General features: G+C 34.0%; 1 protein-coding gene across 1 annotated transcript in view; it reads right to left on the minus strand.

Moving 5' to 3' along the window:
* Nucleotides 1-12,247, minus strand: part of LOC118190998 (neprilysin-2-like) — a 136,364-nt gene that overhangs the window by 108,199 nt on the left and 15,918 nt on the right. The window contains exon 5 of the mRNA XM_035361793.2: nucleotides 1,767-1,850. Within this exon, the coding sequence (XP_035217684.2) occupies nucleotides 1,767-1,850 (84 nt within the window). The remainder of the gene's footprint in view (nucleotides 1-1,766; nucleotides 1,851-12,247) is intronic.

Here is a 12,247-nt window from a genome sequence, read left to right on the forward strand (position 1 = left end):
GACAAATAAAAGCACTCGTTTTAAATATTGTTTTAAGCAATAAGCAAGAATAAAAGCATTCATTTTGTTCAGGAAAAGAACGCGTTTGGTATATTTATTGTTTGGTATTTTTTATTGTATGTGTCAACTGATTATAAAAAAATTGACTAAATTCCTTTCTTGACTTCTTAGATATATGTATTTGTCGTATAGAAAGAATATAAGTTAATTATCCAGTTGTCTGGATGGGGTTGCAAATTAGTTAACCAGCATAGTTTAAGATAGCTGCTATAGTATGAACATACTTATTTTCAGATTCATAATTTTTAATATCATGATTTTTCGAATTACACTTTATCTACTAATTTAAAGTATATCCTTTTTTTACCGCAATAGAATATACTTAAAAATTATGGAATCTATTTTGTTTTTGCTATATACGATACAGGATGGAAAGGTTGAACACAAAAATATATATGGAAAGGGAAGGGAAATATTTTTACTTGAAGAAGAAAAGTGTATGTAATTCGCCATATAAATCACTAGGGATTCATATAAAATCTAAGTTAAATCAATTAAGTGCATGAATATAGCTTTTAATGGATATAAAAGGAACCTGAACGAAGAACTTAAAACAGATGAGGATGCTATTGCTCACGTCACTGGATGTTTTTAAGAGGGTTTCAGTGCTAAAAATATTAAGCGAAATGTTTGTTCCTTCCATTTATAAAATATATCTTATTAACATAAATATATAGTACTATTGAAATTACATACATAATTATTAAATGATCTTAGTTTTCTGGACATCTGTGATTTTGTTCCATTTTGTTCATAATATTAATTTTGCTCTTACAGGCTACGTTTTTCGATATTGTATGAAAAGTCAGATGATGTCAGTTAGCATATTGTTCAATTTAGAAAGATGAGTGTAATTATAAGAATAAACATATTGCTATTTTCAGAAAGTCTGATTAAATGTACATACAACTTCTGACGTTTCCTTTGTTTTTCTCTCATGTTTAATGCTTAAGAATACAATTTGCTAAAGAATGTCTGTTTGCGATTCAGTATGAAAGGTATTTGAATTGTCGATCGTTATACAATGCATCTGAGCCGCAACTCAGCAGAAATATTTTATATTATCAAACATGTTTCATAATTATATTATATGTATTATATATAGGCCCACCAGCGGCCGAGCGGTAACGTCGCTGAACACTGGTAGTTCGGTCCGAGGTGCGAATCCCGCGAACAGGCTGGCTGCATGGGTGTTTTCGTGGTTTCCCCCCCCATGTGTAACGTGTGTACAAGGTAGTTTACTTTAAAAAGACCTCCACGAAGGCATCCCTCCCTTAAGGCAGATAGCCCTCGAGTGCTTTGCCGTAATCTAATAAACCAAACCGTATTATATATCTACTGAATCGTAGGTTGATTTTTGCTAACAACCACTGACGTTGTTAAATATGTAAGCTAGTGATGGATTTGAATCATTTAGATTTTATTCAATATAAAATGATGATTTAGGAATCATCCGTAAATCATCAATTTATATTGAATAAAAACTAGATGATACAAATCTATCCAAATTTTGTTTAGAAAATAATACAAATTATTAATAATGCTTCATGTCTTAAGTTTTATTTAATTTACGAAGTTGCTTCATATTTTTTGGAGGTCAATTAGGCCTTTATATTAATAAACGCGAAGTGGGAATCTCTTTTGCTTTTTCATCGTAATTTACATGGATTTAAAATGTGAAATGATAAATTAGCAATAAAACTTACCGGAATCCATGCAAGACTTGTACATTTTTTTCAGCATAAAAATGTGGTGTGGTTCTTTTTCTTTCGAATCTTTCTCCAAGAGAACTGAAAATAAAAATGCGGTATTAATGCAAATAAAACTCCATTTGCATTTATCTTTTCGTTATAAAGTGTTTTCATTTGATTAATTTCAGCTTCCGTATGTAGATATATCTAACAGCAGAAGTTGATACATTTTTATAATTCAAATAAACTGCCAATGTATGGAAAACATATTGAAAAAATGTGGAATAATTTCAGCGCAAAATCTAAATAGCAAATCATTTAAATCAGCGGTTCTCAACCTTTCGACTAACGCGTACCATCTAAATAAAAACTGAAAAACTTAAGTACCACCGCTAGATTATACAATGATTATTTTTCAGTTTCTCAATAGAAATATTAAAAATAAATATATTTTGCCATTTGCACAACCTATTGGCTATTTGTATTAAATATGCATACATAAAAATATATTAGATTAAAAATGGGTTACCCTTTTTATTCTCATAATCTAAGTTATAATACTTTAATTCCAAAATTTAGTAGGAAATTTCGGTCTGTTTAAGAGAGACAAATTTCTTTGTGTCTGGTCTTATTTCACTTAGTTTTAAGAAGAAATTAGTATCCACTTTTAATTTTGTTCCGCATTTAATTTTTAAATATAACATGGAAGAAAATCCTTGTTCACACAAATAGGTTGTGCAAAAAGGCAATAAAAATTTTATAGCTTTATTTGAAATGCCTTTAAAGTTATTTTTCAGTTCAGATATAAAAGTTAACAAGTGTATTATTTTTAAAATCTTCAGTTCGAGGAAATTTCTCTCAATTTTTCTTTTTCTTCACAAGATTTTTGAATTTAATAGTTAAAAATACGTTTTCTTTGCGTACCGCTTATTGTTCTCTTGCGTACCACCAGTCGTCCACGTACCACTGGTTGAGAACCCCTTGTAGCGGCAGCGCTAAACAGGCGATACAGACTCAAAAACTCTGGAGAAGAGAGCCAATTAGCGAAACAGTAAATCTGCTTGACAACCCTACGGGCTGACGGGAAGAGAAGAATTTTCTCCAGCAGTTCTGGGTAACGACTTCAGTCTGTGTGTGTGCGTGTCTGTGAAACAACTCATCTTGTGCCTTCCACGTGATATGTGACGCCGATCTGTGGTGGGACTGTACGCTTCCTTAAGCCATTATTATGTATCTATATTACTTCTCCTTATTAAATCTCATTCTTAATGTTAAATGCCTATCTCAATTAAGATTGCTATTTTTCTAGGTAAGGTTATCTATACTTTTGTAGGCACGCGTTACTCGCGCGTACCTCACTGGTGACCTTGTCTCTCGCTCCTTCTATTTCAGATTCCTAAGGGCTATCTGTCTTAATCTTTCTTATAAAGCTAAATATATGCCTTATTTTGATGGGAATGCTCTTTTTTCTGAGTAATAACTGCTCTATCCTATTTATTTTTCTTAATTTCTTTCTCATTTTATGGTACGGATTACGCGTGGTTTGTCACACTGTTAAGGAGGATTTACAGGTATGTGGGCAAATTTTTTCCCTTATCTGTGATTGGTCTTAATGTAGTTTTGTGATATATTTTGCTCTAAAATTATAGTTTTAATTTAAACTTAATTATTCATTATTTAAAATTGATCTTTGTGTAATATTGGTGCTCGCAATTTTATTGAGATATTGAATGACTTCATTATTTTATTCTAAACTGATACGTAGGTTCTAAAGCATAGGGTAAAACATTAAGTTAACGATTTGCGATATATTTATAATTGTTAACCATGCCAGGATCGGAAGGCCAAACCAACGACGAATTGAATGTGGTGGCACAGGAGCCACAAATCTCACACGTGGCGGTTAAAATTCCCCCTTTATGGAAAAATAATGTTAAACTTTGGTTTATTCAAGTTGAAAGTAACTTTGCTCTAGCAAAGATTAGTAACGATATTACGAAATATAACCACGTGATTTCTTCCATAGACCCTGAAACTCTTTCTATAGTATCAGATATTTTATTTAATCCCCCCTGCGACCGGAAAAATATAATGCCATAAAAGCTAGATTAATAGCGGAATTTTCGGATCCGGAAAGCGAACAAATACGCAGACTTATTTCTGAATTGCATTTAGGGGATGACAAACCATCTCACTTATTGAGGAAAATGAAAGAATTGAGGGGAAAATGTATAACTGACGAATTTTTAAAATCATTATGGCTGCAAAGGTTACCTTCCGAGGTGCATGCCATTTTATCAATAAGTTCTGAATCCTTATATAATTTAGCAAAAATGGCTGACAAGATAGCTGAAGTGCGCACGCCAACGAACAATAGCGTGTTCGCTGTCCAGGCAGCTTCGGCGAGTTCCCCCAGCGATCCGAACGATTCTGGTGGCCCCCTCGAAGAGCTTAAGGCCTTAAGGAGTGAAATTTCTGCCTTAAGTAAACAGGTCGAGCGACTCTTCCGCGAGAAAACGAGGAATAAATTCCCTCGGGATCCACATAACAGACCACGTAGTTTTTCACGTGGGCATTTTCGAGAGCGCGTTTGCAATTATTGTTATTTTCATTCGCGATTTGGTAGTAATGCACGAAAATGTCAAGCACCTTGTTCTTTTTCTCAGAATACTACGGCCCAGGAAAAGTAGAAGTAACAGCTGTCGACCGAAACTCGTCGGCAGTCGCGCATTCATGTCATTTACATGTTTACGATAACAGATTAAATTTAAAATTTTTGATTGATTCGGGTTCGGATGTCTCATGTGTGCCAGCGACTTCTAAGTTTAAGGAAATGTATCCTGATTCGTTACAATTATTTGCCGCGAATAATTCCAGAATTTCTACGTATGGAACAAAATTGTTGAACATGAATTTAGGACTTAGACGAAACTTTTCTTGGAAGTTTTTAATCGCCGATGTACGAGTGCCTATAATAGGAGCCGATTTTTTAAGACATTTTGATCTTTTAATCGATTTAAATCGAGGTAGGCTTATCGACAATACTACGAAATTAACTCGAATTGGTTCTCTTTCCGATTCTAAAAATTATTTTTCGGTAAAGCTAATATCGGGTGATTCACCGTATCACAGAATCTTGAAAGACTTTCCGAATTTACTAAAGCTGAAATCTGATTTGGGCAGAGTAAAGCATAGTACGGTTCATTACATAGAAACAAACGGTCCTCCCCTGCATAGTAAACCGCGTAGGTTAAGCCCCAAGTTATACGAAGCAGTAAAAAAAGAATTTCAATTTATGATGGATCAAGGTATTTGTAGGCCATCAAAATCGGCATGGTCATCACCTCTCCATGTAGTTTCTAAAAGTTCGGGCGATAAACGGCCATTAGGAGACTACCAAAAATTAAACGCGTGCACCAAACCCGATAGATATCCTATCCTGCATTTGCAAGATTTTAATAATACACTTAGCGGAAAGAAATTTTTTTCAAAAATTGATATCGTTCGGGCATATCATCATATACCAGTTCATCCAGATCATATACCGAAAACTGCAGTTTGCACCCCATTTGGTCTTTTTGAATTTCCGTTTTTAAATTTCGGACTGTGCAGAGCAGCTCAAACCTTTCAAAGGTTTATGAACGAAATTCTTGGAGATCTAAAATTTTCCTATGTCTAATTAGATGATATTTTGATATTTAGTGATACAGAAGATGATCATAAATCTCACTTACGTATTGTTTTTGAAAGATTAACAATTATGGATTGACAATAAACGCTTCGAAATGTGTTTTTAGCGTTCCTGAAATCTCTCTCTTAGGACATTTAATTAATAAAGATGGTACCAAGCCTCTGACGAACAAAGTTGAACCGATACTTAACTACCCACTTCCTAAAACGGTAAAAGATTTGCAGAGATTTTTAGGATTTTTAAAATTTTACCGTCGATTTTTACCCAACGTAGTCACAACGGTGCGTTAGATACATGCTAAGGGTATGTTTTACTGCAATTTAATTTAATTTATTATTTGTTTTTACCATTAATGTTTTAGTAATAAGTTCAAAAAAAGAAAGTGTACATTTGACGAAGACCTAAAGAAGTAATACAGGTTAATTGAGAAAAAACTACACTGGTTTGCAAAATGCAAAACTTAAGCAACAGGTGTCTTTTTTGCAACAATTCTAGGAAAAATCATCCGACAGACATGATATTCAGAAATGAGGAACAGCATTTTGTATTTAAACGATGACGAAAGCATAGTTTCCCTAAAATGAATACAATGTATATAGTATAGAATCAAGAAGAAAAAAAAAAGACTGTCGAACTTATAGCATCGTTACATAAAATTGTCTGTACATGTAGAAAAACAATAAGCCCATGCTCCTTAGTATGGGATTTGCCTTCCCCATACTCGCACCGTCTCCCCATACTCAGCGCCAGATTGTCCAACGGATTTTAGGGTCCCATTCCTGAATCAGCATCTGTTTCAGTTGTTGGCTATTCCAGGATGTAATCCTGCAGCAAGGCGTCTTCCTAAAGCATCCCACGAATGTTCTATGGGATTTAAATCAGGGGAATACGCTGGCTAATCCATTCGAGTGAAGTCTTCACTTTTCAGTAGCTTCTGAACAGCAGGAGTCCGGTGTGGCCGTACATTGACATCTATTAAAACGAAGTTTGCTCCAGTTGCACCTCGGAACAGACGCACATGGGGAAGGATCACTTCCTGACAATAGCGATCTCCGGTTACAGAACCTATGTGAAACATGAGAAGCTCAGTCCGCCCGTTCAGCATAATGCTTCCCCAGACGAGAGCTCCAGGACCACCTTAACGGTCTCTATCCGTCATGTAATTGGAATGAAACCGTGTCCCGACCTCATATTTCACAAGTGCATATCAGTGTAGGCACTGAGGGAGGGGTTTCAAAAATGGACCAATAAGCTTCTATTGCTCTTGTGACGCTAATCTTCATGCATGTGAGCGTATGTTATTTCTGTTTTAATTTGAATTTGTTTTGAAGTTATAAATGTAAGGCGTAATAGTAGAAAATCTAGTAGTGTTTTCTTTTTATGAGTTTATTTTATCGCTGACATTTCATTTTTGCGATTGTTATCAAGATTAATATTTAAATTGATGTTCACGGCATATTATCGCTCTTTACATCGAGAAAATAAATGACTGAAACTACAATTAACCTCGAATATTATGCATTTACTAACACCTATGGATTAAGAGAATTCAAGTATATAAATATATTTAACTAAGCTGAGAAGGACTGGAAGTGTTGCAATGAATCTAGTGTTTTCTTATTTCAGTGTTTTCATTCTTTTGATTTTTAAAGTGTAAGATTCAGAATTTGTGTTTTATCTGATTATATCCATTGTTAGCATTAAAAGTTATATGTGAATAAATTGAATATATTCGTTGTGTATAAGGTAAATTCATTCTGCTTGATGAGTATTTCTTGTGTAGACAGTACATTTAAGAGTGAGCAGTTATCAAATGTGAAATTTAACACACTAAATGGATATGAATGCAAATTACTAAAGTTCTCTTTGAACAAAATTCTGCATTGGCTATTATTACAGAACATCTTTTTCTTATAGACTGCAATAAAATGTGCTGACTTCTATTTACATATATAATTGGTGTAAATTTTTTTTCATCATATTTATACTTTTATGTAAAGATAGCATTTGGACTCAGATGTTTATCACATATTTCTTTTTTCACCTTATTTACCACTTATTAAGTAATATTTTACGTGGATATTCTTGCGGAGTATCCAAGATGTGTTTGAGATTCTTCATGAGGACCGTCATCTTCGCCCTTTTGCGGCTTTCATGCTTAGCAATAACCAAAACTTTCCTATATAAAGCTTTATAGTGCTTTCGCATCTGTGCTCTGTCCAAAATCTCTGCTGAACATGTGTTTATAGCATGATTTTGACTTCATTCTCCTCACTCATTTAATGAAAAGCAAATGGTTGTAAATACTGTGTATATAGTCTTCCAGCTCATGAGAACATTTTTTATTTTATGTATTGTACCTTGTCTCCAGGACTCACTTAGGCATTTCTGTCCTTGCATTGTTACATGAAGCAGCCAAATGAAGATAGCCGGTATACAGCTTGTAGTTTTGAAAGCTAGACTCGGCGGCAACAGCAAACGGAACGGAACATGTGTTTGTATTTATTTCAAAGTCTTTCAACCAGATAGTGAAATTTTCAGAACTGCTTATGTTTGATCTAACTTCGCAATGAAAGTTTTCAGAAGAAATCGACGATACGTTTGTACATAAAATTGCATGGCAAAATAGTTTCAGCCATCCTGCTTGAATCTTAGAGCACGCGAAAGTTCATGTGACATGACAGAAATATTATTGGATGCCCATTGGTCCATCATAGAAGCCACTCCCTCGGTGGCTACACAGATATGCACTTGTGAAATATGCGTCCCGACCTCTCTCCAAATCAACTGATGTTGAGAATCGTTTTTGGCACTATTACGACTCTCATCCGTAAAGAGGATACGACTCCATTGATGAGATGTCCAATTTTTTTGCTCCTTGCACCACTCTAAACGATGGCGCCGATGGCTAACTCTCAAAGGGATCCAGCGTTCAGGACGATGGGCGAATAGGCCATCTTTGTGAAGGCGTCATGACACAGTAATCCGCGACACTTGTTGCCCCGCTGCTATACACAATAGCTGAGCTATGGCTGACTAGTTTCGGGCACTTTTCACCTTCAAGACGACATGTCGGTCATCTATTGCAGTTATTTTTCTGGGGCGGCCACCACCAATCTTTCTAACAGCTGTACCTATGATTTGGAAGGTTTTCCAAAAGCGCGAAACGACACTTTTGTTGATTCCGAACTCTTCAGCTGCACTAGTCACACTACAGCCCTCCTGGAGCTTCTCGATCATTGTTCCAAGTGTGAAGTCCCATTTATCATGTGATATCTTCTAGCCATATTTCACGAAAGAACTTACTTGCGTCTCTGTCCTTCCTTTTATTGCAGTTTAGAGTTGAGTGCACAGACTGCACGCGTTTTGCGTACTCTTCAAGTCGCCTGTGATGTTTTGTTCCTGACATTTGCATACGCATGAATTTTTTACTGAATTACGTGTTCATTGTACTGACATCAAGAATCTCTTTTCTGCAATTTCGTGGCTGCCTAATTAAAATTTGCTTTGTTGCTTAAGTTTTGCACACCAGTGGTGTGCTAAACTTAAGCCCGTCGGAAAAGAGGAACCCGATTAAACCCCGTAGGAAAAGAGGGTATAAACGATTCCGCTTTACAGTGTAATACATGTTCTACGAAATTTTCAATAAGGCATGGTGGATGTAGATATATTAACTTCTTGTAAACAGTAATAAACATAAAATGTCGAACTCTGCTGTTGCATCCAGATCGTCATTAAGGAATTCCTTCAAAAATGAGAAAATGGGTGATAAGAAAGAAGCATTTAGCTGCATCATTTTGTATATTATGCTATTTTCAATAACCATAGCTTTAGCTCTATGGATTGTACGTCCAAACTGCCTTAAGCGTCACTTGAGCTTGAATTCCCATGTGCGCGAATGAAGGACAAAGCAGTAATACTAAATGTTTTCATGCTTTACGCTTTAAGATCTTTACAAAATGACTTAAGAAAAATTTTCATTTTTTAAATCTTAACTGATGAGTCCAATCACAAGGAAATAAATCTTCTACTAATACTTTTAGTTTTATAGATCAGAGTTATGGAATTTGGTAGACATGGAGAAAACAATGTTTTTGTTAAACTGAAACGAAACCTTAACTATGGTTTAATTGAATTCGGTTAATTTTAATTCGGATAATGGTATAATTGAATTTGAAAGTTTATATAAAAATGACTATTTCTAAGATATATTTTAAATCTTACATTGTTAGCGTAGACACATTTAAAAATTTTCTGCAACTTCGTAGAAGAGTTTTCAATAATATATGGGTAAAAAGATTGTTAGCATTACTACCCGCCATTAAAAGAGTACTCGAAATGTTTTTAACCGCTGAAGGCTTATTTCAGTCTCAAGAAAAGTATCCCATGCTTATTTTAAAATTCTTTGAAAATCCAGTGGCAGAAATTTGGCTACATTTTATTAACACTCAGGCTTTAATATTTAGTAAAGTTATTACAACAACTGAAAATTTAATATTTAGTAAAGTTATTACAACAACTGAAAATTAAACTGCGTCTGTATTTAATATAATTGCTCCAACGGATGCTCTGAAAGCTTCAATATTGAGCAAAATAGAGGATAATTTTGTACTAATAAATGTTAAAAAACTTGAAGAGAATCGAGAACTTGAAGAGAATTGAGACGTGTCACAAGTTATTGGATTTCCAGAAGCTATTGTTTTATTCTATCGAACTGCTGTTATATATTTAGAGAAATGGAGAAAAAAGTAATTCAGGAGAAGGAACCGTACAGCTGGATCATATTAAATAAAATCCCTTCTTGGAGTCAAGTTGAAATAACCTTTTCATGAATTAATAAAATGACACCAAATAATAAATTATTGGAAACTGACACATATGAGGAATATGTTTACCTTAAGCAATATATCACGGAGGAAAAATATTAGAATTGTCAAAAAATAAGATGTGCTCAGTTGAGAAGGTGGATGGAAATGACTGCATATTTTAATAAGAACTAGATTGTTTGTTCAAATGTTTTAAATTCCCCCCCCCCCAATGGTGGGTACTTGCCTATAACAGCATTGAACACTCCTAAGATCAGAAGTGATGGCTATTCTATTCTGGAAGCACCTAACAGGCGGCCACCGTTGCCTCCTATATTATGTGGGACAGACAATTTTACAGCCATGCTCTCTCCGAGATTTGAATCCGGGTCTTTCGGTATCGCAATCAGGCTTCCCTAACCACTATACCGTCTGCACGGCTGTTTTAAAATTGTTTTTCTTGTAACAGCTTTTCTTTTGTCTTTCTGGGACTAATTCTGAAACTGAGCGACTATTTAGCATTGTGAACAGTTTTTGGACTAGAGATAAGACACAGTTTAAAGTACACACTTTGAAGAATATATTAATCACCAAATTAAATTTTGTTGAAAATTGCACGGGTTTTATAAGTGGATAAAAAAATAAATGATGCTTAACGATAGACTCATGCTTCAGAGAAATAGAAGGCTACTTCCTCAAAATAATTTAGAAGGTTCATAAATTTATTATTTCGTTTAAATATGAATACTGCATTTTGATTTATTCTTTATTTATTAAAAATATTGTATATCGTTATTAAAAAATAAAACAAAAACTATTTATTTTGATTTATATATATGTATTGTTCTACATACCACTTCCACTACAATAATAATAATAATAATTAAATAATTTGTTTGCAAAAAATATATTAAAATATATATATATAAGGCGATCGTCCCAAATCTCTAACTTAGAAATCTGGTCACCTTACGAATACTCGCCCAGTGTGCTACCGTTACACCACGAAGGCAAGCAGAAAGGAGGGAGAAAATACTTATGCTCTTCGCATTGTCTGTTATGACCCTAAGATCAACCTCTTTGGTTAGGCGGCGCCCACTTCTGGTACCTTATGCCTTTGAGAACTGAATTCTGTTAAATGTTCTTATTATGAAAGCTATCAAATAAATTTTAAAGCGCTCATGTCAAATGGTTACACCGAAATTATATGAAATTTAATCAAATAGTACTTTGTGTTTCATTGATTTAAATTTTTATATGAAAAGACTGCATTTAGAAAAGAAATTTGTACGAAAGTTATAAAGATAATTCAACCGTTTGATTTTGTAATTAAGGCCCACATGATTCTTTTATTTATGATATAAAATTGTAGAAAAATTATTTAACGAGACTTATTTAATCTTTTTTTCTTATTTAATCATTTATGTGAAAAATTATTTTCCGTTTCTTTGGTTCATTAGTTGTTTTATTAATTTTAAACAAAAGGGTATTTATAAAACTTGCATCCATGATTTTGTTATTTTGTACTCTTTCAAAAATTTTTTTTATCCTCCACTGAAAATTTAAGTATGTTATCTATGATAAAAAATTTATATATTTATTATTAGATTATTTTGGACGGTATGTTAACATAATCTCCATTTCAAATAGTGCATTTATTAATTCAGAAGTCAAACAACAAAAATCAGCGTTACATTTTCAAAATTTTCACAGGACTAGTTTCGATGTTTTACCGAACCACCATCCTCAGCTGCTAAACCGCAAATGAACAAGATAGGAAATAATGATTAGATAAGATAAGAAAGCCTGGATAAGACTAAGCAAGTGGCGCCATCTGTTGGTGAAACCAGAACTAAAACATAATTTCTTTAAAGGCCGAAGGCAAAGATGGATTGGAATTAGGATCGTTAACTAGAACAGAAAGATTTTTTTCAATGTGAAATGCCTCTAGAAAATCCAGTTCTCCAATGGAAGATCTTTCTTGAATAATTTTGCCAGCA

The sequence above is a fragment of the Stegodyphus dumicola genome, chromosome 2, assembly GCF_044657685.1.
Source record: "Stegodyphus dumicola isolate Sdum_Otavi_A_Nest chromosome 2, ASM4465768v1".
Taxonomy (NCBI): Eukaryota; Metazoa; Arthropoda; class Arachnida; order Araneae; family Eresidae; genus Stegodyphus; species Stegodyphus dumicola.